Source organism: the organism of the source record quoted next, unplaced genomic scaffold (genome assembly GCF_019419815.1).
Source record: "Pyrus x bretschneideri cultivar Hongxiangsu unplaced genomic scaffold, Pyrus_bretschneideri_v1 Contig33, whole genome shotgun sequence".
NCBI classification, from domain to species: Eukaryota; Viridiplantae; Streptophyta; class Magnoliopsida; order Rosales; family Rosaceae; genus Pyrus; species Pyrus x bretschneideri.
In genome coordinates, this window is record NW_025999646.1 from 309,405 (window position 1) to 335,446 (window position 26,042).

The 26,042-nt window shown below is 33.8% G+C and overlaps 3 protein-coding genes across 5 annotated transcripts; 1 reads left to right on the top strand and 2 right to left on the bottom strand.

Moving 5' to 3' along the window:
- Positions 1–6,360: 6,360 nt before the first annotated feature.
- On the bottom strand, positions 6,361–7,096 carry LOC103951340 (agamous-like MADS-box protein AGL29). Its single transcript, XM_009362691.3, has one exon. It carries the CDS (start codon positions 7,094–7,096, stop codon positions 6,569–6,571), a length of 528 nt encoding a protein of 175 aa, XP_009360966.1. The 3' UTR covers positions 6,361–6,568.
- A 2,511-nt stretch (positions 7,097–9,607) lies between these two features.
- LOC103951339 (agamous-like MADS-box protein AGL62) lies at positions 9,608–10,243 on the bottom strand. Its single transcript, XM_009362690.2, has one exon. It carries the CDS (start codon positions 10,241–10,243, stop codon positions 9,608–9,610), a length of 636 nt encoding a protein of 211 aa, XP_009360965.2.
- A 4,719-nt stretch (positions 10,244–14,962) lies between these two features.
- On the top strand, positions 14,963–21,146 carry LOC103951259 (tobamovirus multiplication protein 1). 3 transcript variants are annotated; one of them, XM_048590953.1, is made up of 14 exons: positions 14,966–15,539; positions 15,834–15,863; positions 16,719–16,769; positions 17,469–17,502; positions 17,866–17,952; positions 18,039–18,090; positions 18,779–18,953; positions 19,092–19,187; positions 19,531–19,591; positions 19,772–19,836; positions 19,998–20,072; positions 20,152–20,227; positions 20,349–20,515; positions 20,863–21,146. In XM_048590953.1, the coding sequence occupies exons 2-14, from the start codon at positions 15,861–15,863 to the stop codon at positions 20,890–20,892; spliced, it is 972 nt and encodes a 323-aa protein (XP_048446910.1). In that variant the 5' UTR covers positions 14,966–15,539; positions 15,834–15,860; the 3' UTR covers positions 20,893–21,146. The 3 variants fall into 3 exon arrangements, with proteins under 3 accessions (XP_009360867.2, XP_009360866.2, XP_048446910.1); XM_009362592.3 differs by lacking the exon at positions 15,834–15,863 and having other exon boundaries at positions 14,963–15,539; positions 20,869–21,146; XM_009362591.3 differs by lacking the exon at positions 15,834–15,863 and having other exon boundaries at positions 14,965–15,539.
- Positions 21,147–26,042: the final 4,896 nt, after the last annotated feature.

Here is a 26,042-nt window from a genome sequence, read left to right on the forward strand (position 1 = left end):
GATAAGAGAGCTTTGGCAGTGGCAGCTAAAATGTTTCAGAAGAAGATAATTTGGCTGCCACCTCAACATAAATACTACGATATGTAATTTGTTATACTTATTTTAGGGATTGTATTTGCAAAAAGGTACTACTAATGAACAAAGACTTGGGTCCGACTTCAATGCTATGAAACACTAAGTGCTACGACTTTGGTTGTTAGATTTGATTTTCCCAACCATTATAGATATCTCAGTGCTACGTACTATTGAAGATAATTTCTAAAAATCTTTTCTTTCAAGTCTGATTTCTTCTTTTGAAACATTTCGGACCAATCACCTGCAAATATAACTAGATAAAGTAACCGTACAAGTAAACTCAAGAGTTGTAAACGCAAACTTAAGCCCTCCCAAACTAATGAAGATAACCCTAGAATTCGAGAAATTTTTCAGTCTGATTGGAACACGGGCCGGGTATGTCACATGTCATTATATAATCTGGAGAGATGTTTTTTTCAATTGTCTCTCAAGTTGTATAATGACATGTAGCGTATCATCCCATGTTCATGTCTTACTGAAAAATCTCTCCAAGACTTCTATCCACTCTTGGAACACTCACACCAGAGATAAGTCATCTCATGCATATGATGTACTCAGCTAATTCTAGAGTCGGACCGAAAGCAACCTCCACGGCACCACCATATCCATATATATATATATATATATCACTTACTCATTCGTCTCTAATTCTCTATAGTCATGGTTGTATAAAAGAAGGGGGACGGCCTACAAAGCTCATATAGGAAATATAAGTAGGAAAGATCATTGGAGCCGAAGGATTATTTGTCTTGTAGGACATGTCTTCTTCAATGTGAAAGATTGAACAGAAGAAAAGGATCGAGATCATACAGTTATCCAAAATTTAAAACGTGCATGCGACGCAATGATAGTATGGGTAGGGGGATTCTAATTTGCCTTTGGTAGATTCCTTGCTTTCCAAACTAGAAGGAGGCAAGTGGCTTGTAGCTCAAGGAGTCGACAGGTGTTTAATCTTACACTCGAAATCTTGTGTTTAATCTTCCCTCTATAATATAAGGAAATTTCTAACATGCAACAATGTTACTTGAGTGACATCCCATGCCAATAATAACAACCAATAATGAGAATATGCATGGATGGATGAGATGGCGGCCATCTGCAGTCTAGAATTTTTCCATTAATAGAGGCAATGCCATTAGATTTGTACAATCCAAAGTAATTTGCTGAATTAAATTGCAGAAAATTCAGAATTTGTGAAGAAAAAAGAAGTTAACTGATGATTAACTCTCTACATAACCAACATAATAAGCATACTAATTAGCAACATGACAGAACCAATATGCTAAGTAAATAACATAAACTCTCCTTCTCAATTTCCAATCCTGGAAACCCATTTAGCCAGCAACTTGATCTGTCAATTATACCCTTCTTGAAGCAGTAGAAAACCAAGTACGTAAAAAGAGAGTCGGAAGACGAAAACAGAGACACCAAAAGCCTCTCAAAAATGGCATCCGCAAAACAAGTAGAAGAAACAGAGGCTGAGCAGCAAAACCACCGCCTCGAACACCGCCACGATCTTGAAAACCACATCATCGTAAAAAGAAAGCTGCAGATTCAGCGGCCGGAACTTAAAGGCAGACCCCAAATACTTCCACCTCAAACTCCACGACTCTTTCTTCATCCTCTTAAAGAACAACCACCTCTTCTTTCCCCCACCCACCATCTTCTGCTCACTTTCTCTCTCTAGTTTTCCCATCTCTCTCCCTCTCTCTCTCTCTCTCTCTCTCTCTCTAGATTTCAGCCCGTTTGGTTTATGGGATTGGGGGATGTGGTGGTTTTATCTGGGGTGGGGAAAGATTCGGTTTCTTAGGAGGCAAGTACGCTAGAATGTAGGTAGATTGAGGGGATTTTGGCGGCGGGTTAAGGGTGTTTTGGGAATTTTGTGGGGACCAAACCGCTCCGCGTTTAGATGGAGTCAATGGGTTGTATGAGCGCCTCTAGAAGAAAATTATACAATCAGACCAATCCCAGGAATCATCTTTCCTTCGTTCCACTCCATGGAATTATATATAGACTCATATCATAAGCTGTTTCTTGGTGTCTTATTCCCCTTTTTTCTTTAATAAAATTGTAAAATATGAACAATACTAACCAAAAAAAAATGATAACTTCTATTTCTCAGATTTATTAACTGAAAACAACTTATATGACACGAATACATTGCTACGTAACATTATGCCGACAAAATGAAGACATATAAACATAAATTTACACATGTATTTATTTCATTGACACACAACATCATCATAGCAGTATCGTACATGTGTCATATAAGTCTTTCCCTCTTTCTAAAAATTGCTAGAGCATCACAATTTTTTCTCACATTACTATTTTGATGATTTCGTGAATGAAGAAAAAGAAACAGACGATAGATAAGTAAGGACCGTGTTGACAGAGATGAAACAAACATGATTGGGGACGGAAAATTCGAGCGCATAAATAAAAATTGGCAAATTTTGAGTTTAGTAAAGTGCCTAGAAATTTGTGTTCTACTTTCTGCATCCATGTTCGAATTTTCCTTTACATAATTTAGGTAAATTTATATCATTTGTCAAAAGAGAAAATGCAATTGAAGAATAATTTCTGTCAATTAATTTAATTCAAAAACTTTTGATGGCGATATTTTATAGCAAAACAAGAGAGAAGCAGATAGAATGTTGTACGTACACAGTTGACAATTACATGCATGCAACTCCATTCCGTTCGTTCTAAAGTAATTGGGAAATGAATTACTTGGGCGACACATGCATGTAGTAGCTATCTAGTTCATATCATTCTCTTGGGATCTCACCGAAAGTGAAAGGGCAAGGGAACTTCACAACCATGGTACCTAAAATTCCTTTCTTCAATGATTTTTTAACTTGATGCAAGAAGCTTTCGAAAATCTTGAGCTTCAGTCTAAACTGACATTAAGCTTTCTAGGTTTTTTTGGCGTGTGATTTGATTCTCATTTCGCTTTAGTTTTTTATTTTTTAACCGAATCGATAGCATGATTCCATTGATGTTTCATAAATTAATTCCAAACACAAAGATATCTTTCAGGTTAAAATTAAAATATTTAAATTCGTGATTTGTCTTAAATTAATTCAATAGCCAGCAGTACGTTTTATAATACAAGCTGCCTATTTTTTGTTCTCTCGCCTAGCTAGTCGAGGAGATCAGCAACACAGTGACTAGCAAGCAGTTATTAGTTTATATATATTATTCAGATGCTCTAATTTAAGCAAATGACCAGTTTGGTCCAAAGTCCGTATAAAAAATGGAGGTCATGCATGCATACACCTGTTATACGAGTTGCTCGCTCTGTTTTGCCGACAGTTTCAAAGAACAAAAAAAGTTCAAGCATGCGCACGCCTGCAGTTCACTTTATATTTTGAATTATTCGTTCTAGTTTCCACAATGTAGGTAGCTCCACATATACATTTCATTTGCCTTTGCCGGCTTTGGTTTTGGTCTTCCTGCAGTGCCTAAAACACCAAATCATCGTCCAGGCCATGTGCTTTTCTATATTAAGTTATTAACTAAGAGTTTATTGAATTTGATCATTTTGATTTACAATTCATTCTGTATACTTGCTTTTCAAGGCACAAAAGCTACTAGTATCTTTTTATTGTTCAATATATGTTTTTCCACCATTATATGGATGACTTATATAATGTTGTTCTATGTACATAAAGTCTTTTGTTTCTTGATATTCTACTTACGCGGATCTATAGATAAAAAGATTGAAACTTGAATGCAAATAGATGAATACATAGATCGTTGTATCATAAAAAAAAAAAAATTAAAAAAAAAAAAGTGATTCACCAATTAGTATTATTTTCTAGTGATATTCTTTTCACTTGTAATTGAGAGGTCGGTCTTAAGTTTGAATTTCGTAAATAACGAGTTCGATATTAATTTATTCTCACACCTCTTAGTTTAAATATATTGTAATATCAAAAAGTAAAATGAAATTCTTATTGTGATATTTGGGCGCATATATGGTTAATTTAAAATTTAGAAGATGTTAGAAAAAAAAATTGACTTCAACCATGCTCCTTGTAATGCTTTTAAACTAGAGATCATGATTGAAGTAAAATTTTGTAAGGAACATCTTAATTAGTACTTTTTTCTATACAGTGATATTGGGCGAGGGTTTTTGAGCTGAGACACAATTATTTGGATAAAGCATAATTTGATATTGAACTCACCATCCAGAAGAGTTGAATTTAAGAATTTCAAATTACATATAAAGAAATATACCACTATATCGTAATACTTGAGTTTGAGTCCTTGGAACTCATTCAACGAGTAACACACTGATCACAACTATAAGGAAGTAAATGAAATGAATAAATGTCTTAATTTGGATGCGATGGGTTAACTAACAAGTAAGAGCATGTCGATTTAGTTGTGAGGTTAGGGGTTATGGGAGATATGCCTCCCAAGACGACACTAATCATTTTCTAAGAAAAAACGACGCTATTAATCAAACTACCAGTTTCATAATTTTTTTTGTTGTTCTAATGATGAGGAGGAAGAGGATAACGAATTGACCAATTATGAATTTTGTAGAAATGAAGAAATTTGGGGTGTGGAAACAAAAGGATTAATTGGGTATTGAGAGCGAAAAGAAGAAGGTGGGAGACTTGGATTTTTTTAGAAACACCAAATTTCACGTATGTTACACCCGCACATATGAATTTTGGCATTTGTGTTTTCACAAAGTTAGGTTTATATGGTGTTTCAATTTAGATATCTTAATGTGAGGTTTAGCCTTCAAACTAACAGCAAAAAATTATAATAATTTTTTTGTAACGATTATATGCGAAAGACTTAAAAACCAAACAGTTCAGATAATTAAAATACATTACGAAGTGGAGCATACAAAAGTATCTCTCTTCTTTTGGATGGATTACAAGGATATTAAGTATTTGTATTATATAATGTACTTATTTTTTATTAGTGACACATCACATTATTAGCAAATTTGGTTTAAAAAGTTGGTCTAACTAGTATTACTTATGGGCTCATTTGGATGTGCTTTCAAAATGACTGAAAGCGCTTTTAGAGAAAATATTTTTGGGTTCCAAAAGCACTTTAAGTGCTTTCTACAAGAAGCACTAGTTATGTGATTCTTTCAGGAAGCACTTTAAGTGCTTTTTTCAGGATTTATTAACATTTTTACTAAAGATTGTTTCCAAAAAATATTTTCATCAAAATCACTTTCAATTATTTTAAAAGCACATTCAAATGAGCTCTATATAAATATAGGAAAATGTCATGGAGATAATTTTTTAGACCATATTTTGTAAATCAAATGATGTAGTAATTGATGGTTGAATTTCATTTTTAATGATTTAAAAAAATGAACTCAACCATCAACCACCACATCATTGTCTATAAATATAATCTAGAAAATGATCTCTCTAATATCACCCATAAACGTATATGTCCAAAAATCCATTACTAAAATAGCATTTAATGCCATCAATTAAAATTACGTACAACGGGGTTTATGAGCCTTATAATATTACGTTTTAGTGATATTCCTATTTAATTGTACATGAATTTGAATCACATATTGCTAGCCCATTGTGAGATTAAGTCCACACTCTCCCCTTAATGTAGAAAATATTGTTTGTTCAAAAAAAAAAAAAAAAAAAGAAGTAATGAGTCTTATAGGCATACGGATATATGCACTACTATAAATAATTCTTCCTCCATCGACACATGTACACATTTTTTCTTAGGTAATGTTATGAAGATTAAAATTTATAAACCAAAATTTGTAAACCAAATGATGTGGTTGTAGATGATTGAATTATTAATTAAGTATCGATTAACGTGCTTATTTCTTATTGGTGCCACATTATTTAGTTTGCAATTTGGTTTAAATTTTTTTTGTCTTCGTAGCATTACCCTTTTTTCCTAGATTTGTATCTGCTTATTATGTACACAACAGGTATTTGTGGCTTTATGCATGTAGTGTGTGTATTTACAATTGCAAAGAATAATTTAAAAAAATAATGTTACGGTTAGTCATTTACGGACACGAGATCAATTGATTGTGGCACAACTCTACAATAGAAGCACACAAAACATTTCTACCAAAAAAAATTAAAAATAAAAATGAAGCAACCACATATGTTTATCCTTCAACACATTTCACATATTAGGAAATTCCATCTCAGGTACAAGCAAAAGAATGAGATCCTCTCCTGATCCTCAAATCGTGTCCATTCGTTGTATATCGTGCGGTCAGTTTTTTGTCAGATACTGTTCATGTTTAATTTTAAATAAAAATATTTAAAATGATTTATGACCGCATGATGTACGATGAACGATGAACGAACACGATTTGAAGATCCCTAAGATCCTCAGAAAGAAGATCGGGGAGGATTCTCATTACAAGGAAAATTACCAAACACCAACATCACAAGCGCAGAAAGACATTCATTCCCTATAAATTACCTAATTAAGGTCTCAGTCACTTTTAGCAACAGTCACATCAGTCTCTCCTGCCATTTGCCAGGAGGAGCAGCGAAGACGATGCCTCCACCTCACTGGCTTTTTCTTTCACGTTCTCGCGCAGCGCCTCCAGCGACGCCTTCATTTTTCGAAGATCTGCCCGGCTAAGCTCACGAAAGCTCGGCGGTTTGCTTTTGAGAGGCAAACCCATTGCTTTCAGTACAGCCTTGTCAAGCACAATTCCCCTTTTCTTCTCAGCCTCCAACTGGCTTTCCATGTCCTCCAGTTGCTGGTTAAGCCTCCCTGCTTTTTCATCATTCTTTGAAACCCTAAATTTTGATTTAGGGCACTCCTGATTTAGAAACCTATCTGCGATAGACTCCACATTCGGGTGCCCGAACGAGAAGGGCTTCCCTCCCGGAGAGAAAACAAGGACGGCAATCTCAGCGCCGCACAGGGTGGCGAGTTCGTTTGCTTTCTTGAACAGGCCAGTCCTGCGCTTGGAGAAAGTCACCTGCCTAGAGCTGCTATCCTCCACCACTTTCATCTCAATTTTTCTCCTCCCCATGGCTAAATGGGGGAGTTCTGATTGGAAAATTTATGGAGAAGTTGGTGGAAGTGAAGGAGTTTATATAGGGCTAGAGATATAAGGACCCCAAGTAAAGGTTCAATGTTTCTAATATTGGTTTTTAGCCCTTAATTCTATTAGAAAATTGCTGATATACACAGCTTTTAATTATCTTTCCTTTTTGTTATTGAAAATTTCCATATTGCATTAAAGTTGGCCACTTTGAGATTGCCATCATTGAATTCAAATTTTGCACCCCAGATTTTAAAATTGAATGAGCAAAAGAAAATTTGGATTACAAATTGGGTAACGCTTAAGAAGTTAAATTTGTTATAAAAAAATGGTAAACTAAATGGTGTGTCACTAATAAAAATAAGCACGTCTCTATCAACGCTTAATTAATAATTCAATCATCAATTTTCATATCATTTAGTTTACAAAAATTTGTCTACAAATTTTGTCTCTCTTTTTGTAGTTATCTAACACTATGTTTGGATGAGGGAAATAAATATGGAATTTTGGTAAAAGTCAGAATTTATAAATTGACAGGCACTAATTCTCTTGTTTGGATTCATAAATATAGAAATTTAGAATTTCCGCATGAAAAAAAAACTTGGAATTTGGGACCTCCAAATCCCAAGTTCAAATTCCTTGTAAATAGGTGTCATTTCTCAATTTCTATAATTGAGAGTTTAAAAATAACAAATTCCGTATTCAATTTCATTGTTCTTTTGGGTTAACCAAACAAGAAAATTTACAAATTCTAGAAAATGAAATCTCGTCATTTCAATTTCCGTCATTTTTAAATTCCTTAGTAATCTTAAATTTCTTCACCCAAACATAATGTAATTGTTTGAGTTTTCCTATAAAAATGGCAATAGGTTATAACCTAAAAGAAAATAGCATTTTTCTCTATCCTCTAAAGTGAGGGTGATGCTTACCCCATTTTATTGTCATTAGATTAATTTAAATTTTGATATTCTTGTCTCAACTAAAACAAACTAATCTAATCACAATCAATATGAGGGGTTGAGCATCACCCCCCACTTTGGGTGGTGGGGGTTGTTCAAAGTTTCACTCGAAACAAAATGAGAGGTGAATTCTTTCAATTAGGGAAACGATAAACATATACTTTTTCTACTTCTCACACATTTTTGTTAAGTCATGTTTGTTGTTTTTGTTTTATTTATCTAATCCAAGAGCCAAAAATTAAAAAATGTACGAAGTTAATGTGAATTCTTTCAATTAGGGAAACGATAAACATATACTTTTTTTTACTTCTCACACATTTTTGTTAAGTCATGTTTGTTGTTTCCGTTTTATTTATCTTATTCAATAGCAAAATTTAAAAAAAAAAAAATCACAAAAAGTTAAAAAGAGTGTAAAAATCATCAAAAAGGTAATAAATTTGTTAGGTCCAAGGAAAATGTGATAATGCATGGCCCTCTAAACTGGCGAGTGGAAATTCCAATGAATATGGTTACCAGCAGTTGCATATTAACTTACCATTCTTTAATTGCCAACGAAGTTTTTTCCTTAAATGATATTTCCTTGAATGTACTATAGTTTCTGGCAGGAGTTTTATTTTATTTTTTAAAATGAACATCATGTTTAATCTTTTAATGTTATTCTTATATAATGATATAGTAAGGTTCTAAAAGACGCTAGGTGCTAGTCGGGTAGCAGATTGGGGCCTAGCACTTAGGCGGAGCCTATGCGGATTTAAGCAAATTTATTATATCGTAATAAATAAATGTCTGCTTATACTTAAAAAATACATAATTGTTTTTGGAAACATAAATTGTCAAATACAATGAAATATAGATTATAAAGTATTAGATATAATGAAAATATGAGAACAAGCATATAATGTAACTTCATCTAAATATTCAACAAGACACTTTCAATTTAATATAAAATTAAAATTAAAAAAATGAAAAATATTTATTTTCTATCTAAGTGAGAGTCGTGACCTAGACGGGTTTGGGTGGACTAGGCGGTCTAGGCGGGCGCCTACGTAGATCCATGCGCCCTTTCTTAATTTTCAAACATCTAGAGATTAATTGGGGTGGTGAAATAGACCTTGAAGCTGACTCACAAGTTGATTTTCAATTTCAGGGACCATCTTGATTGTATAGATCAATTTTAGGGACCATTTGTGATAAAAATCCTTAAATCTTGTGGGCTGCATTTACGTGCCATGTCAGCATATAACAAAATTTTAACAGAATTGTGACGGAAGGACCACATTGATTTGCAACACCTATTTTTAGGGACTACATTGATTGATTTTCAATTTTAAGAACCATCTTGATGACATGTGTCAATTTCAGGGACCATTTGTGATTAAAATCCTAGTTATAATTAAACAAAATGTAAATCTACATATATAAGTTCATGTGGGCGCAACAATTGAAATTACTAATTAATAAAAGGGGCATTAGTAAGATAACTCATGTGTCCTACTTAGCTTTAAAGTGGTTTTTTTTTTTTTTTTTTTTTTTTTCAAAATTAATGGCCGTAGCCATAAGGAAAAGCATAAGAACCAGTTCCACTTGGATCAGCATCAAAGTTGGGATTGGTTTGTTGGACAGATCCAGAAGAGGAGGCACCAAAAATATTAGAACTACTACTCCTCTCCTTAAGATGTTTGGAGATAGTCATGTGCAGCTCCGCCATGGATTCATGGATTTGTTTCAGCTCATCCACCCTAAGCTCTTCAATAGGTACACTCCACCACAGGTGCTCTTGATTTCTCCTTGTCCTGCTTTTTCTTAGGAGCGACTTCTGTCGCTCCTTCACAGCTTCTAACGGGTCAAGAAGCTCGTTGTATTGTTCCATGGCCTCGGAAATTTTCATCTGTCGATGAGCTTCCATGAATTGATGAGTGTAGTCGTCGTTTTCGGGTGGATTTTGGTTCATAAACCGATTGATGACATAGTCGACAGATGGATGGCCATATGAGAAAGGCTTACCAGAAGGTGAGAAGATCACAATACCCACCTCACCGCCAGATAGTGCTATCATATCGGTAGCTTTCTTGTAAACGCCGGACCTTCGTTTCGAGAAAGAAACGAGAAGAACCTCTTCATTTTCGATCTTCTTCATCTCAATCTTTTGCCTTCCTCTTGTTTGCTTGCCCTCCATGGCCCTTTGTTTGTTTTGGTAAAGGACAAGAAGGAAATCTGGAAAATGATGAAATGATTGTATTTCTTGGTTAATAGGCTTCGAAAAAAAAGTCTTGCTTGGTTTGGTTTTCCTTACATTTCATGTGCTTATATAGGATGAAAAAACGCATCTTTGGTCATTCAATGCTGTTGACCGAGTAGATATGTTTTTCAAATGGGTAATGTTATAGAGACCATCAATTTAAATTATATTTTATAAATTGTATGACGTCATTGTTGATCATTAAATTATTACTTAAGTGTTAATTAACGTGTTAGCTTATTTTCAGTTATGTTTTCATTTTGAGTATTTGACGTATTGTTTGTATACTCGCCCATGCATGACACCATCACATTGACCTCTGTTTACAATTACTTATAACATCATCTTCACATTATTCACCATATTGTAAGTTGAGGCTTTAAGCATTGTTCTAACCAAAAAATTGAATGTTTATTATGCTGAGACATTTTAAATTATAAATTAATGTGTTGTTTGGTAATGTATATATGTTGGTGCAATCGTAATATTGTCGCGCGTTGTATATGTTGGTGCAATCATAATTTTAAATTATTAATTAACTTCTTTATTAAAAGTTGGAATTTTCATCTATATATATAAAGTGAGAGCCCCAATTTAGTGAAGCATTATAAAATACCAAGAATGCCCTCATTTCAAAAAAAAAAAAAAAACAACACAAACCCATTCCTATATAGAAGGACCATAATTGCAATACACAAATAAAATAGGGTTAAAATCGTAAAGTCAGAAGGTAAAAACGAAAATAATATTTAAAATGAGGACAAGACAGTAAAATTAGTGGAACAAAACAAAACATGGAGAAGGCACATGGGGAATGGATCAGAAACTGCTATGCGTCTAACCGGGAACCGTTTTGCGGAAGGAGAGATAAACGTGAACGTGCAGAGTGGGTTGAGGAGGAAAAGAAACGTCCTAATCGTGCAAAAAGAAGCAATTTTGCTGGATGAGAGATGTATAGAAGGACACAAAATAAGAACCTGAAAAGAAGAATCTGAAAAGTTTTGCAGGGAGATAATTACAGGTTTATGAACAAGTTTGAAGATGGTACAAAAGCCATTGCCCCCTCATAAATTTGAAGATAATTACAGGTTTGCTCTTCTCTAATTCCATGCAGTTGTTGGAACACTGCACTCTTTTCATTCTTTTTGTTTTTTTCAATGGGTCACACAATTTGGTTCTAAGATTAGCACATAGTTATGTTTTCTTATCTTGCAGCTTTATGAACAAGGATTGGGTATTTCTCTCAGGTGATTCTGTGGGTGAAGCCGGTTTCCTTTCTCCACTTTTTACTAATTTACCATCTATGCCTCAAATTACACGAATTACGTATTTTTTCATAACAAGTTTTTAGAACGTGCATAATAAAGAAAAGGTCTCTCCCTTACACAACACATTAAAAATATATCTTGACAATTACAATAAGAAACAACTAACACAACGAAAATTTGAAGCATCAATCAGGACAATTATATGTGGCTTTATCGAGGGGGTCCTCAAAGTCAACCACAACCGTGTTAGTAAAAAATGGCTCTATAGTAGGCCAACAAGGTGTATTTACACGGAATGTAATATACAAAGAAGTCTTGCTTCATTCCAGCTAATTATGGTCATAACTAATAGGTAACAATTTTATTAACGATAACCTTTTAGTATGCATTTCTCACTTATCAATTAACTCTTTTTATTTTATTTTTAATTTTATCACTATCATTTGTAGATTGGCAATGAAAATTTGAAGCATCAATCAGGAACAAATGGGTGGAAATTGCAGCATTGATGTCAATATGTAAACTTTCTTTTCAAAAGAAACAGTGACATATAGACTTTATGGGTATTGTGAATAATGTACATATTGTGATGTAGGTTTTAAATTTTGACATTTAAGTTGTTTCGTATTTTGCTACGAGTACTTAATGTTTTCATTACTTTACGCAAAGTGAAAACGAAAAACTTGACAACATTTTAGGACGTGCCATGATAAAGAAAAAGTTCCTCTTTGCACAATACATTTAAAATATATCTTGACAATTACAATGAAAAAGAATAACACAATACACCTTTAGGGGTGTGTAGCGCCCGTGATACAAAAAGGCCTCTCGCACGCATGTTAGTGCGTTCGGAGAGGCTAGTTTCTATTAACGAAGCGGTCAACAATATAGTCAATTTGTAACTAAATAACATTCCTTAAAAAAAAAACCTTAATTGTATAAAATGATAAAAAAATTAAACTGTATCTAATCAAATATGGGAGTTCTCAATATCTTCAATATATGGATGGTTAATTATTAAAATATCAATTATACCTCAAAATAATGAAAGATTGAACTACTATTATGGTCTAATAATATTTTTCTTCATTTATAAATGAGAAGTTTCAAGATTGAATAACACGAATGATGAGGATGTATAATATTTGTGTTGACTTCAACATGATTTGCTCATCGTGCAACTTAGTCTCATTGTTTTTACGTAGTAGATGCTCCCTTTAAAAAAATAGAATATCATTATGTAAAAATAATTAAGAAACACAATGGGAGATCTATGCACATTCCCTACCTTGTGTTAAAATGCAAGAAAACAAAATTATAAGCATGATCACAAAATCTCATTACCTTTTCATTTCTGGCGGAAATGGAATAACATATTAATCTGTATTATTCAGTATACAATACTTTATTAGTGGAAAAGAAGAATATTGAAGAATAATTAATCTAATTAGTTAAATATGATCACTAACACGTTCCAACTTGTATCATTGATAAGTCCCTTCGATATGCATCTAAAAAAAGTCCCTTCGATATGATTGTGGAGATGATGAGATTCCTATGGTCTGCTATCTATTTGGTAGAGTCTATAAACTGCTTTCTATTCTTTAACTGAATGTGAAAGGATAAATTTGCTACTTAATACTATAATCTAATGATATTTTTTTCACATATAAGTAAGAGGTCTTTTCAAATATCGTGAATGACAATTTTCATGATCAATTTATTGCCCCACTCTTTAGTTTAGTGTACTAAATATATAAAAAAAAGTTAGACTCTACCACTTGATGAAAAATAAAACATAATAAAAGTCCCATCCGATAAAATTGGAACGATAAAGAAACCATAATAGAAAATTTATTGTCCACCTCCTATACATAAACTCATACATAAAATCCCTCATCCCAAGTGCAATATAACACTTGATAAAGAGGATAAAATAAGAATTTTATTTTCAACTAGCTAGCAGGTAATGATTTTCACACTTACGATTTCTTCTTTTGCACTTCTTTGTACTCATATTTTTCTTTTTCAACCAGCATAATCATTCGACATGTCTGATGTCTCTCTTCTGTACAATTTAACTTTCAACGCACATGCATGGCGTTTGTCATCCTTCTAGTACTACAAGAAGAGAACTCTTGCCACCCAAAAAACTTCACATATGTGTCTTCAACCAGTAAATGTTGCTTGTTTCTGGATGTGCATAACAACAGGGCTTGTCTGCTATTTGGTGTCATGAAATGATCAATATGTGCTCCCGTTTTCGTTTCAATCTTTTGGCTGGTAAATATTTGACATTTTGACATTTTGATTTTGCACCTAAACGATAGTATCTTATTACAGTGTTGGAATCTATTTGTAATACTACTGTGGTCTGAGACTCTTAATCTCATTTTAGGTGGCTTAACTTGTCGGGTAATGCTAGGTAAATCAACTTTATAGACTACATTTGTAAATCATGTGATGTGTTACTAATAGAAAATATGTACGTTAATCATTACTTAAAAATAATTCAATTTACATAATATAATTTAAATAGATGGTCTTCTTAGCATTACCCTAAGCTGATAGAGCGGTAATAACTTATGAACTTGTAATTAGTGCTTACCATGCTCTGAATAAACTCCATAATGTAATCAGTTATGTATTTGAATAAACTCCATAATGTAATAAGTTATAATTTTTCTTGATCCCATTTTAAAGAAACACATCTCCACATAATAATAATGGTTTATGAGTATAAAAATATGCAACAAATAAAATAGTTAACGCCTAAAAAATCCTATTTAAAAAATACAACATTCATTAAGGATCGTATTTAACGAACTATTTTTACGTAAACGGTAGATAAAAAAGGAATGAATAACTTATAAACATATAAGTACACATACAATTAAAGTACAAAGTCTACCGACATAAATTTATACAAATGGGAAGATCCTCAGTATCAAAATCTTCATCTGACCTGCTCTAAAAGTTAGGACAAAGATTTTGTATAGTGTCGCATCATATGTGTTAAAAAATAAATCTCAGGAAACTTCCCAACACCAACATAAAACAATAAAGTAAATAACAAAAGTGTTATCAATCCTCAAGAAAACTATATTTTAAAAGAAAAAGAAAATGGAAGCCGAAGACGAAGACTTTCTTTTTTTTGTCAATACTTATACAAAACTTTACGAACTGAAAAAGATAATTAAATTAAAAAGAATAAAAAGGAATAATAATCTTTTGAAAACTGTTAAAAGAGACTCTTAAAAGTAAGATTGTTTATAAACCTTGGAGAATTTATGTTTTTAATATAATATTTTATAATATTAATACATAAATAAACATTAAATTATAAAAAGACAAAAAATTAATACAAAATTCTGTCGTATGAAAGCTCCGTTAGCATTTCTCGAGCCTTCTTGTTATTGGTTAAAATACCAAGTCAAACCCGTTGGAGTGAAATTATGTTTGTTGATATTGTCGATATTGATACATTCATGGGAGAATCAAAGCCACCCGAGTGCAAGAGAATCAGACAAAAGAGAGAGTGTGCTTTCAAATGACCAATTTACTCTCGATTGTGTAAGGATTCTTACCCCCAAATAAATACCACCAGAATTTTGGTCTCTGGAATTCGAAGATTGCGATGATGGGTTGTGGGGGGCAAAACTGCAAAAAGATGAAATCAAAGCAGCAGCAGAAGCAAGCAGATTTGTCATGAAAGGTACCATCAAAGGCACAAAGGGTCCGTACGCTTCTCAGTCTCCAGACCAAAAGCTTTTTTTTGCTCAACTCTCTAATTTATAATTAATCTAGAGAGAGAAAGTGGGTTATTGAGGGGGGAGAGAGAGATAAGAGTGTGGAAGAGGATGTTTGGATTGAGAGAAGCGTCTTGCTTTCCGAGGGTGTTGGTGGGAGTGAATGTGGGTCTTGCTCTGGTTGATGGCATTATAGCATTCCTTGCATTTTATCAGGTTTTCTTTCTTCTTCTTCTTCTTCTTCTTATTTATTTTAAATTGGTTATTGAGTTCAATTTTTGTGCTTTTTCATTTTCCCAATTGGGTTTTGTTTGGTTAGATTATATTGTGGGGAAGATGGCCAATGTGGGCTTCAAAGGAATGTTCTTTTGTGTGAAATTACTTGAGGAATGGGATTGGTTGCACTTTGTGGGGTTGAATGTTTTTGGATAATTTGAAATGGGCATTTTGTTTTATTTGAAATTTTCGATTTTGAGAATTTGCTTCTCATTTGATTTTCTTGTTGGACAGGTAATTGGGTTCTCTTTTTCTTAGTTAATGGTGAGTTTGGAATGGGTACTGTGTTATGCTAGTTTAAGTGCCAATGGCATCTAAAAGTTATAGGATTGGCATTTAACTGAGAAAGTTAAAAGAATTGGACTCTTCCATTTTAATGAATAGTTCAACTGTGTCAGTGACTCGGTACAGTTGGAAAGCTTAATAATTCTGAGCTGAATGAATGTCATTCAAAATTTTCGTTAATTTTGTGAATGGATAGATTTGAGACCAACCAGTAACCATTTTTGTTAGAAGGAATGTATGCTACAGAGCAGGCAGGTGGCCCTTTTTGTTTCTTAGGTTCTTTCCAAGGCACGAGCATAGTTATATAACTCTTCCTCGCAATATATATATATGAATCAATTACTATGGGGAAACTAGTGTCAAGGAATTATTTTGAAATTCAACGAATAAAATATATAATTAACTATACATGAACGAAGTCTTATGGGATTGTGAAATTGTTTGAGATCATGTTTTAACACCTAGTGTAATGAATACGAATTACATGGTGCTCAATACTTGAGCAAATGCTTTTAGGTTTGTTAGTAATTATACCTATAAATGTTTGTTGTTTTTAGCTTAAATTTGTGTTCAGGATACTTGAAAGATCACATCATGTAGCCTTACTAGTCCTCACTTTCAAGAATAGCTAGGGTATGAGACTCAGGTGTGACTTTAAGATTACTGCTAAATCCCCATTCTCAAAGTCTGTAACTTATTATCCTCAAGATACATTCTTATGTTTATGTAAATAAAATGGATGTGACATCAACCTTTGGAAACTGGGGAAGCCGATGATTGATGTCTATGAAGTTCTTTTCTTGAAATCTGAGTTTCTTTTACTTGCTATTTCAGTTAATTAGAATTCACTCGAGGAATTCACAACTGGGTTGGACTCGGCAAAAAGTAAGTGACGAGTCATGCTTTACTATTCCTTATTGAAATTCAGATTGTATTTGTGTTTCTTCTTGTTTTTTTGTGTGTTTTTGCCTATATGCATGCAAATATGTACATAAATACATGCACATGTATATGCATACATACTTACCAAGTTACCAACACATATTTATATGTGTGTTTGTGTGTGCAACTGTGCATGCATGATGTAGCTAAATTATAAAAGAAATTGTTAGCTGGCTGGATTAACCTATTGTTCTGGACATTTTGCTGTGAAGTATTTTGACATCGTATGGCTTCCTGGGGATCAGTCAATGTGAAGAATGTATGACTCTGTTAAAGAAATAGTGCTGTAGCTTAATTAGTTAGTCATAGAATCGGCAACCCCGAGGTTGAGTCCCATAAATTGCATGAATAGATGTGGTTCCTAAGAATTTGGTAAAAACTTTAATTAGCTATCACAAGATCAAATAACTTATGCTTAATTATCTCACAGAAAGTTGGGGAGGAAAATGATGAATGGGTATATCATACATGTGCATGATGGCTATATATTATTAATTTAGTATTTGTTGCTGCATGTACGCATGAGCTGCTCCATCATGCGCATGTGAATATGTATATGCATTTATGGTACAACTAATTTCCATATTGAAGCTCACTAAAGCATGCTGGCATTGTCTTAATACATACTTTTGCCTCGTGCAGGTTTTTCATCTGTTGATTGGCTCTTCTAATTTGGGTAAGAGTTGTTTATTCCCGATCCCAATACACTATTGCCTTCTATTCTGTGTCTGAGATCTGATATTCTCGTTCAAGAATATTTGGCCTTAATTATGTTGCTTATCAAGAACCTTGATATTTTGGCCCTTTTTCATGGCTTTTGAATTACCTGGATTCTATATATAACTGATTTTGCAACAACCTGTTGGTTATTTATGAGTTTGGACTCACGAAAGTAGCCTGTTGGCGCATAATCAAGATACAGAACTGATGATACCATCTGACCTAATGATTTTCTCCATTAACTTATGACTTCGACAAACATATTTCTTTTCATCCTTCATTTAATCTGAATTAATTTATTTGATCTTGTCCATGACAGGTTGCTTAATTTATTTTGTATTAACTCTTTTTGCTGCTTGCAAGGGGTGGCAATGTTGGTCTAACTCTTGTGGTTTTAGCCTCATGGGTATGCTTTCTCTTCCAAGTACATACTATATATTTATCTTCTGTGCTTGGTCAGAGGATCTGAATAGTACAAATTTTGCTTTGCAGCATTGCCCCAAATTCTGTTTTTTGCTGCATTTCTTCTACTTTTATCTTTCTGGTAAGTTTTCTATTTCCTTTTTTTTTTCTTTTTGATTTTAAATAATCCAAAACTTCGCTTAAATACTTTCATGAAAATGTCGAAAAAGTGTAGTGAGTGATCTTAGCTTTGAGGGACGAGCGAGTATGATGGATGAGATGGAAAAGTGCACTGTGGGTATTGTGTGACCATAGAATACCTTTCAAGTAGAAAGTATAATACTAACATCTAGGCAAAAACACACCCGTAGGATGAGGATAACGGAAATATGGATGTTAAGATGAATAACCAGCATTCCTTGAGAAGTATATATATAAAAAATCAGCATTTATTGAGACGTATACTGCTCCCATATACTTGTACATTATGAATCAGCAATTCAGCATGTAGATGATATTACCCATTACTTTTGTTTTTTTTTTTTTTTTACCACTTTTGTTAAGGGGTTTCGGTATTCATTGCTTATGGGTTTTGAAAAGACATGTGGCTTTGATGGATCTGTGCCTGGCCTGTTTTCTTTTCAGGCCATTCTATTATAGTATGTTTTCTATTTGCCATGGAGACTGGAAATGCACTTTTACATGAATGACGATACATTGACCTGTCTTTATCTGAATATTTCCTTTCTCAAGTTGATACTCCTATTGAAAAGATTGTTTCTCTTGAGCTATATTTGACATTTCTCTGGGGGGTTTTATTTTACCTTTAGGGTTGACCTGTGCCATCAGGCAGATGATGAGGATGAGGAGGATGAAGGGAATTTTCGGGAAGCTTTGGTGGAGAAGACTTTTAGTAAACCGAATTCATTGGACAGAGATAGTTATAGGAACTGTTTTCCTCTGCGATTTGTTCATATTGGAAGCCGCCAGAGAATTGTAATTTTGGTATTGCCCCAGTCCAGTGTTTCCTATTGTCTACTTGAATATGATATCATATTTTTCTTTAGCATTGCATATTTTCTCTTATGTCATGTTTTGAGCAAATTATTGTTAAAGTTGATTAACTTCATAGTTGTCTACCAGGTGACGGTGCTAGTTTTTGTTATAATGATAACAAGTGCAATGATAATTTGGATCGGGATGGGAAAAAATCCTATTGATTCTGCACTGGTGGCTCGGGTATGTAAACGTTGCCTAATTCTTGATTCTTAGATTCCTTTTTTCATTTGTAATCACCTTCTATCACTGGTATGCTGTAGTTCCAGTTTTGCCTATATATAGATGCTAAAAGAAATAAGGTTTTGCTGCCTCAGTTTTGTGTTCAGACCATAAAATAATTCTTTGTGTTAGAACTTGGATGCAAACTATTATTATTGTAGTAAAGTATCTAAAGTGTTATACTTAGTTTTTGACGATTTAAAGAAGGTTATCACTGTTGTGACCAAATAAGCAGCTTTCTTTGTACTTGTTTCTTATTAACGAGTCCTTAACCCATGGTGCAATGAATTTTTTCATTATCCAGGTATATGTGGATCTCTTTGCAATAGTGATACTATTGTTGGGAGGAGCATTAGCATGTTATGGTGAGTAACTATCCTTTCACACTCTTGTACTTTCTTGCATTTCTTTATGTGCAAGTGCAACTCCTCCCTAAATTTTTAATAAGGGAGGAGCGCATGATGACTATTTTGGAGTGTCAATAACACCTCTACGTACTTATCCTTCAATCTGAGGCGACATTTTGCTTTGTCTTGGATTTTCAGGGCTCCTATTATGCCTAAGGATGAGAAATGTTAGATCAGAGAGAGCTTCTTCTGAGATGTGGAAGGTATTTAATCTGTTGATGTTATATAATATGTTTATTTTGTTCTTTGTTTTCTTGATTTCTACAAATTCATGTTGTATATAATTTCATTTGTTCTTTGTTTTCTTTGTTATATAATATGTTTATTATGGTTTACTACTTGCTTCCATTTTTTTTTTTTACAGGTTGCATGTTTAGCTGTTGTTTCCATACTATGTTTCACCTCGAGTTCTTTCGTGGCTCTGTTAACTGATATTCCTGTACGTGCTCAATTGTTGTTAGCTTGAATTTTCTTTCTCTTTTGCAGATGCTTACCTAATTCGCCATATCGTTTTGCAGATGCTTTACGATTGGCATCAACAGCGTATGAATGATGTTTATACTTCTCTTTTATTGATTTTATATTACTTTGTAGGTAGGTAATTCTAAATTTCGTTTCTTGTTTCACTCTCAAACGAATCCTGTTTCTTTTTATTTAATGCCAATCAACAATAAGACAGTGCTTTCAGTTTATAATGTTTACATTGTTTTTTCAGGTTCATCAATACCCTCAGCCTTGGTCTTATGGATCGTGAGAGAATTACCACCCTCAATAACAGCTAACATACGAGAAGAACCATCAACAATAACCTTTGTCAGTGACAGTTCCACAACATTACAACATCCTCAAAGCTGGACAGCTGCAATGAACTTGCGGAACCAGGTTCGATTTCTTCTCCATAACCATGCTATTCATTAATGTTTAATGACCGCTAACCGAGGGTAAAAACCAACAATTTATGTCCTATTTACCAATGCATAACCATATATGAACCAGATTACAGACAAATCTCAGTCTTTAATCAGTAATGTACTGAATAGTGTTAGGGTTGCATTCTTTTTCGCTTTTGAAGAAAGGAGTTCTTAACTTCTTACGGAAGTATATTCTGAGTCTGACTTTACACTGAATTCGCCATGGTAGCTAGATTTTACAGTAGCAGACCTGTTTGAAATCTCGGTTTGCTTCGTAGATAGTCATTCAGGTTTATGCTCACTAAGTTTGGTTTTCAGGTGCAGATATCAAGAGCAAGTCCCATATAACACTTCTCCCGAATGGAAAGTGAACAGTCTTACTAACGTTCCTGAGTGCGAAGCATGTCCTTGCTCTCGAAAGTTATGAAGTGAGCTGGAATCAGTGAACAACATGCCAGATAACAATTGTGACATCCTTGACCAGAGTTTTGTCCGGAAATTTGTGTACAGCCAGAAGTCGCCGTTGCGATGGTTTTTTGACAATTTAGGGATGTAAATAGCAACAATATGCTAATTAAGGGATTCTTTTTGCTACAAAAGTATTTTGATGTGCCTCATTAAATTTTCATTGAAGTTGAAAGAAAAAGATTACGCCTTTGAATTTGTAGCGTAAAAGTGGAAGTGACGGCGAATTTACAGATTGGACAACAGAAATCTAGAGTTGGACTACAACATAACAAACTAAAAATTGATAGAGATGTGCAAGGCGTAGTTTGTCCGCGCCATGACATTCAGTGACTCCAACGCGGTTCAAGATGTCCGTGAACTATCACCACCGGCTGGCCTTTAACTGTAAACTGTCTTTCTCTTCTACATCCCTTTAAACAGCAGCTCCAAAACAAGATTTTCTAGTTTACACATGGGGTATTAAGTACTGGTTTGGTACTGAGATGCTTTTATAAAAAGTGGGTATAAAAAAAAGCTGAGCTCAAAAAGGTGTTTGGTAAACACTTCAAAACAAATTATTTTCATAGTTTTTAGTGAAAAAAAGTTGGAAACGTGAAGCAGCAAAAATGAGCTTATTCTCAAGCGAATTTTACAATGCCATTTTGCTCGATTTTGTGCCAAGTCTTATGTAGCTCCAAAAACGTGAAAAGTGATCGGCTGTATGAATCTTACAATGCCATTTTGCTCGATTTTGCGCCAAATCTTATGTAGCTCCAAGTACGCCACTGCCAGTAAACTTATCTTTTCCAAAATCTTAACGCTGAAAAACATAACGACAGTCACTTGAGCGCCAAAACGAATCCAAACAATGTATATGTACATAATTCAAATCAAGCTAAAAGGAACCGGCCCGAAACTCCTCGAATCATGCGAGTCATAGATGCTGTCTCCCTCTACCCAAACGTGTCCCTGAGGAACTTATTACCAACACCAACAACGTTATAATCTCCAAAATCCTTAAAAAAACGAAAATGTCGAAAACCAAAAAAATCCAAAACAAAACGAACATTGCAAAGTTGTAAGTAAAAAATATGAACATACCACACTAGTCTCCGACCGATCGCTGTTCTTAGGGTCGACAACATAAGTAACAGATTGCTATCAATCTCTTGGTGATGGCCTTCCAAGGAACCTCAGGGGACCGTACCATGACAGTATCTTCGACACTGATTCTGTCGAACCGGGTCGTTCAGCCAAGCACCGGCAAGGCCGATGGTCAGGATCATGCTGGAACCATAGCACTGCACACACGGAATCACAACCCATTTCGTGGTTTTGGTCATTTTTTCCCTCGGCTCATTGAATTTAAAGTTCCAAAAAAATAATCAGTTAACAGTTACTAGAGCGACGGTGAGGAGGTGTGTGTTGGTGACTTGGAGGCAGCATACGAACTTTACCAGTCTCGGAATGACGTCGCTTATTTCTCTCCCTGCATTTTCGAATGCCTCCGAAGCCAGAAACTGCCTCATGTATCTCAACGCCATGAGAGAGCACTAGAGTGAGAGAGAGATGATTGAACGGTTTGGATAAATTTCTAAGGGCCACCATTTTGTACAAATGAGTTTGGAACAGTGAAAATGCAAGTTATGGAGTATCAAATTCAGGACTTCGAATGTTGAATGTTTTTAACTAACTGAGTTAGAAGATTGAATGGAGCTCCTAATGGGTTCATTTCGATGGGCCACCGTTTTGTTCCAAAGGGTTTGGAAGTGGTGTAAATTCAGTCATGCCGTTATGTTTTTTTTAATATTTCAAAAGAGGAACAAGTCTAGAAATGCGTTCAATTGATTCAATATCAATGAACTTAGAAATGGAAAGAGATCATCTCCGGATCTCTGCCTCAAAAGTCGAATGATCAAGTGATTCGAACTTTTGAAATTTGATTCAACGGTGAAAAATTATTACAGCTTTTAAAAGTTTTTATTAACTTTTCTGTTTTTAGTCGTTGGATCAAATTTCAAAGGCTCGGATCACTTGATCTTTGGACTTTGGAGAGAGAGATCTGGATATGATCACTTTCCCTTAGACAAGTGCTAAATGTTTTTAAATCGCGACGACGTGAATTATTAATAACTAATTCGTCAAATAATTACCTCTCATTTTTAATTTCAATGAAAAACTCCTTTCATGATGTTGCGGTCACATTTATTTGATGCAAAGTATAAGTATCATTTGCAGTTATTAGATAAATAGGATCTTAAAACTACTACAAATTCTTTTAACAATTTGCAATAATAAAAAAAAAAATTGCAACTATACATAAGACATTGGAATAAACTAAAATACGAGGTAATGAAATTGCTTTTGTTTTCTTAAATTATTTGCAAAACCAATAACTGGATCTAAAATTTTAAATTGAACTAACTACTAATCTATGATTAGCTCGGGATCTCCATCGTTTTGGTTGACTTAAACACAAATGAAAGAAAAATATACACAAAAAAAAATGCACAAAGCAAAATATTTTAAGTGAAATTGAATTTTGTTTTGGAGGTGAAATATGTTGATCGGAGAATTATAGCTAGAATCTCTTGGAATTTCATAAACCAAACCAACAATTTGAATAAGAGGTTTTGGTTGATTTTTGACTTATCTTACGAAATAGTAGTTAGCCTTATGTGTGCCGGCTGGTTCCCATCTTAATCTGCCCCAAGCTAGATGGATGGCTTGGGTCCCCAACTTTATCTGCACCAAGCTAGATAATAACCATGGGTGCGATTATTAGTTATCATTGTTGTAGTGGATAGATAAAAATCTAAAAATATAAACTAATTCAACGATGATAAATAGGATGGTAAACTTATTATATATATAATATGACGGTTGTTTCCATTGTTATTCCTTCCTTCGTCATCTCTTCCACTAACAAAAGGGTCCTAGACTCGAAACATGAAGCTTGCAGCAATGGTGGTAGCTACTTACTCATGTCTGTGGTAGACAGGATGATATTGACGTAAAAGTTTACAAAGGATGCCAATTCAAAAAAAAAAAAAAAAAGAAAAGAAAAAGAAAACAACATATATTAACGTGGTGCATGTGGGTTAATGTTTTAGTGGATAGGGTTTGAGTTTCTGTCGATGAGTCTCGGATTTGAAACTCTCAATCTCTTAAATTATTATAAAAGTTTTAAACTCTCTCATTTTCCTAATAGTAAATTTATAAAACAAAAGACATTGACACGGCTGAGATTTCATAAAACTAGAACATGGAAGGAAATTTCATGACCAAGTTAGCTGCTAATTATACCATATATATGGGTCAGAGTCTGGATTTAATTAACTGACTAATTTGTTTCCATGTATATATTTTGTAATTTCATCTATTTTCACTATATTAAATAAAAATAAACAAAAGAAATATAAAGATAATATACTCATTTCTGTTCATTTTATGAGCTTAAAAAAATATATCCAAAAGAATTTGAAGAACATATAAGATCTCAACACAATGATATACGTATCTGCATATAAAAGAAAATAAGATCGGAAATCCCAATTCAAAAGAACAAGGAGATAAGATGTGTAGGTAAGATAAATTTTTATTAGTTTCTTTCTCATAACTATTATTTGAATTCGCATCAAAAAGGTTAATCATGGTTTCGCTATATATGTATACACACACATTCTACAAGGTGGGTGATTGTTCACCTTATTATTATTATTATTATTATGAAAAATGCACCAAAGTTAAGGGGGTGAGTAAAAACACTTCCATGAGAATTTGTTGATCACCACTACGGCACTACCACAATATTACTGGGTTATTGTCATTTTTGATGCATCGTGGATGCTTGTAGTTTAGTTTGCCTTCATAACATGTGGACAAATTTTAAGGATTACTACATTAATTTTTTTTCAAAGATATATATATTTTTTTAAAGTGCTTTTAACATTCTACAAGGTGGGTGATTGTTCACCTTTTTTTTTATTTATTATTATTATTATTATTATTATTATTATGAAAAATGCACCAAAGTTAAGGGGGTGAGTATAAAAACCACTTCCCATGAGAATTTGTTGATCACCACTACGGCACTACCACATTATTTACTGGTTATGTCATTTTTGATGCATCGTGGTATGCTGTAGTTTAGTTTGCCTTCATAACATGTGGACAAATTTTAAGGATACTACATTATTTTTTTTCAAAGATATATATTTTTTTTGAAAGTGCTTTAACATTCTACAAGGTGGGTGATTGTCACCTTTTTTATTTATTTATTATTATTATTATTATGAAAATGCATCAAAGTTAAGGGGTGAGTAATAAAACCCACTTCCATGAGAATTTGTTGATCACCACTACGGCACTACCACAATATTACTGGGTTATTGTCATTTTTGATGCATCGTGGATGCTTGTAGTTTAGAGCAACTCCACCCCTATCCCTTTGCGCCAGCAACCCAGCCCATTTATCCACTTACATGAACAGTAATAGACCCGATGAACAGTAATAGGCCAAAGCATCTCCACCCAAAAAAAAATGTGTTGGCACCTAGTCTAAAAATGCGCTGGCACAAACGATCTCCACCCCTACAAAATGCGCTGGCACCCAGTCCATTTAAAATATTAAATAATTTTTTTTATAAAATAATAATAAAAAAAAAGTTTTAATTTCGGATAGGATTTTTAACCAATCTCGTCACGCCACGTGTCATTATCCGAACGTACTATTTTTTGAATAGATTTCCGCTAAGATTTTCAACCAATCCCGACAACCCACGTGTCACTTCCTGTTTACAATAATTTAGGCAAGATTTCAATAAGATTTTTAACCAATCTCGTCACGCCACGTGTCATTATCCGAACGTACTATTTTTTGAATAGATTTCCGCTAAGATTTCCAACAAGTAAAGGATGCGTTGAGTTTTTTCCAACGACCTTGAAGACCTTGACTAGATCTGGCATCTTTTCCATGTACATCGCAAAACGATTTCGTAATTTTACTCCACATTTCTCGCTTATCCATCTCATTACCCGTAATCGGGTCA

What these genes read in the sequence shown, in the direction of transcription:
- LOC103951259 (XM_009362591.3), top strand. Translation starts at nt 15,435, where the DNA reads ATGTTTGGATTGAGAGAAGCGTCTTGCTTTCCGAGGGTGTTGGTGGGA. An exon ending in CATTCCTTGCATTTTATCAG is followed by an intron (nt 15,540 to 16,718) that starts GTTTTCTTTCTT and finishes TTGCTATTTCAG; the next exon opens with TTAATTAGAATTCACTCGAG. An exon ending in GATTTTATATTACTTTGTAG is followed by an intron (nt 20,228 to 20,348) that starts GTAGGTAATTCT and finishes TTGTTTTTTCAG; the next exon opens with GTTCATCAATACCCTCAGCC.
- LOC103951339 (XM_009362690.2), bottom strand. Translation starts at nt 10,243, where the DNA reads ATGGAGGGCAAGCAAACAAGAGGAAGGCAAAAGATTGAGATGAAGAAG.
- LOC103951340 (XM_009362691.3), bottom strand. Translation starts at nt 7,096, where the DNA reads ATGGGGAGGAGAAAAATTGAGATGAAAGTGGTGGAGGATAGCAGCTCT.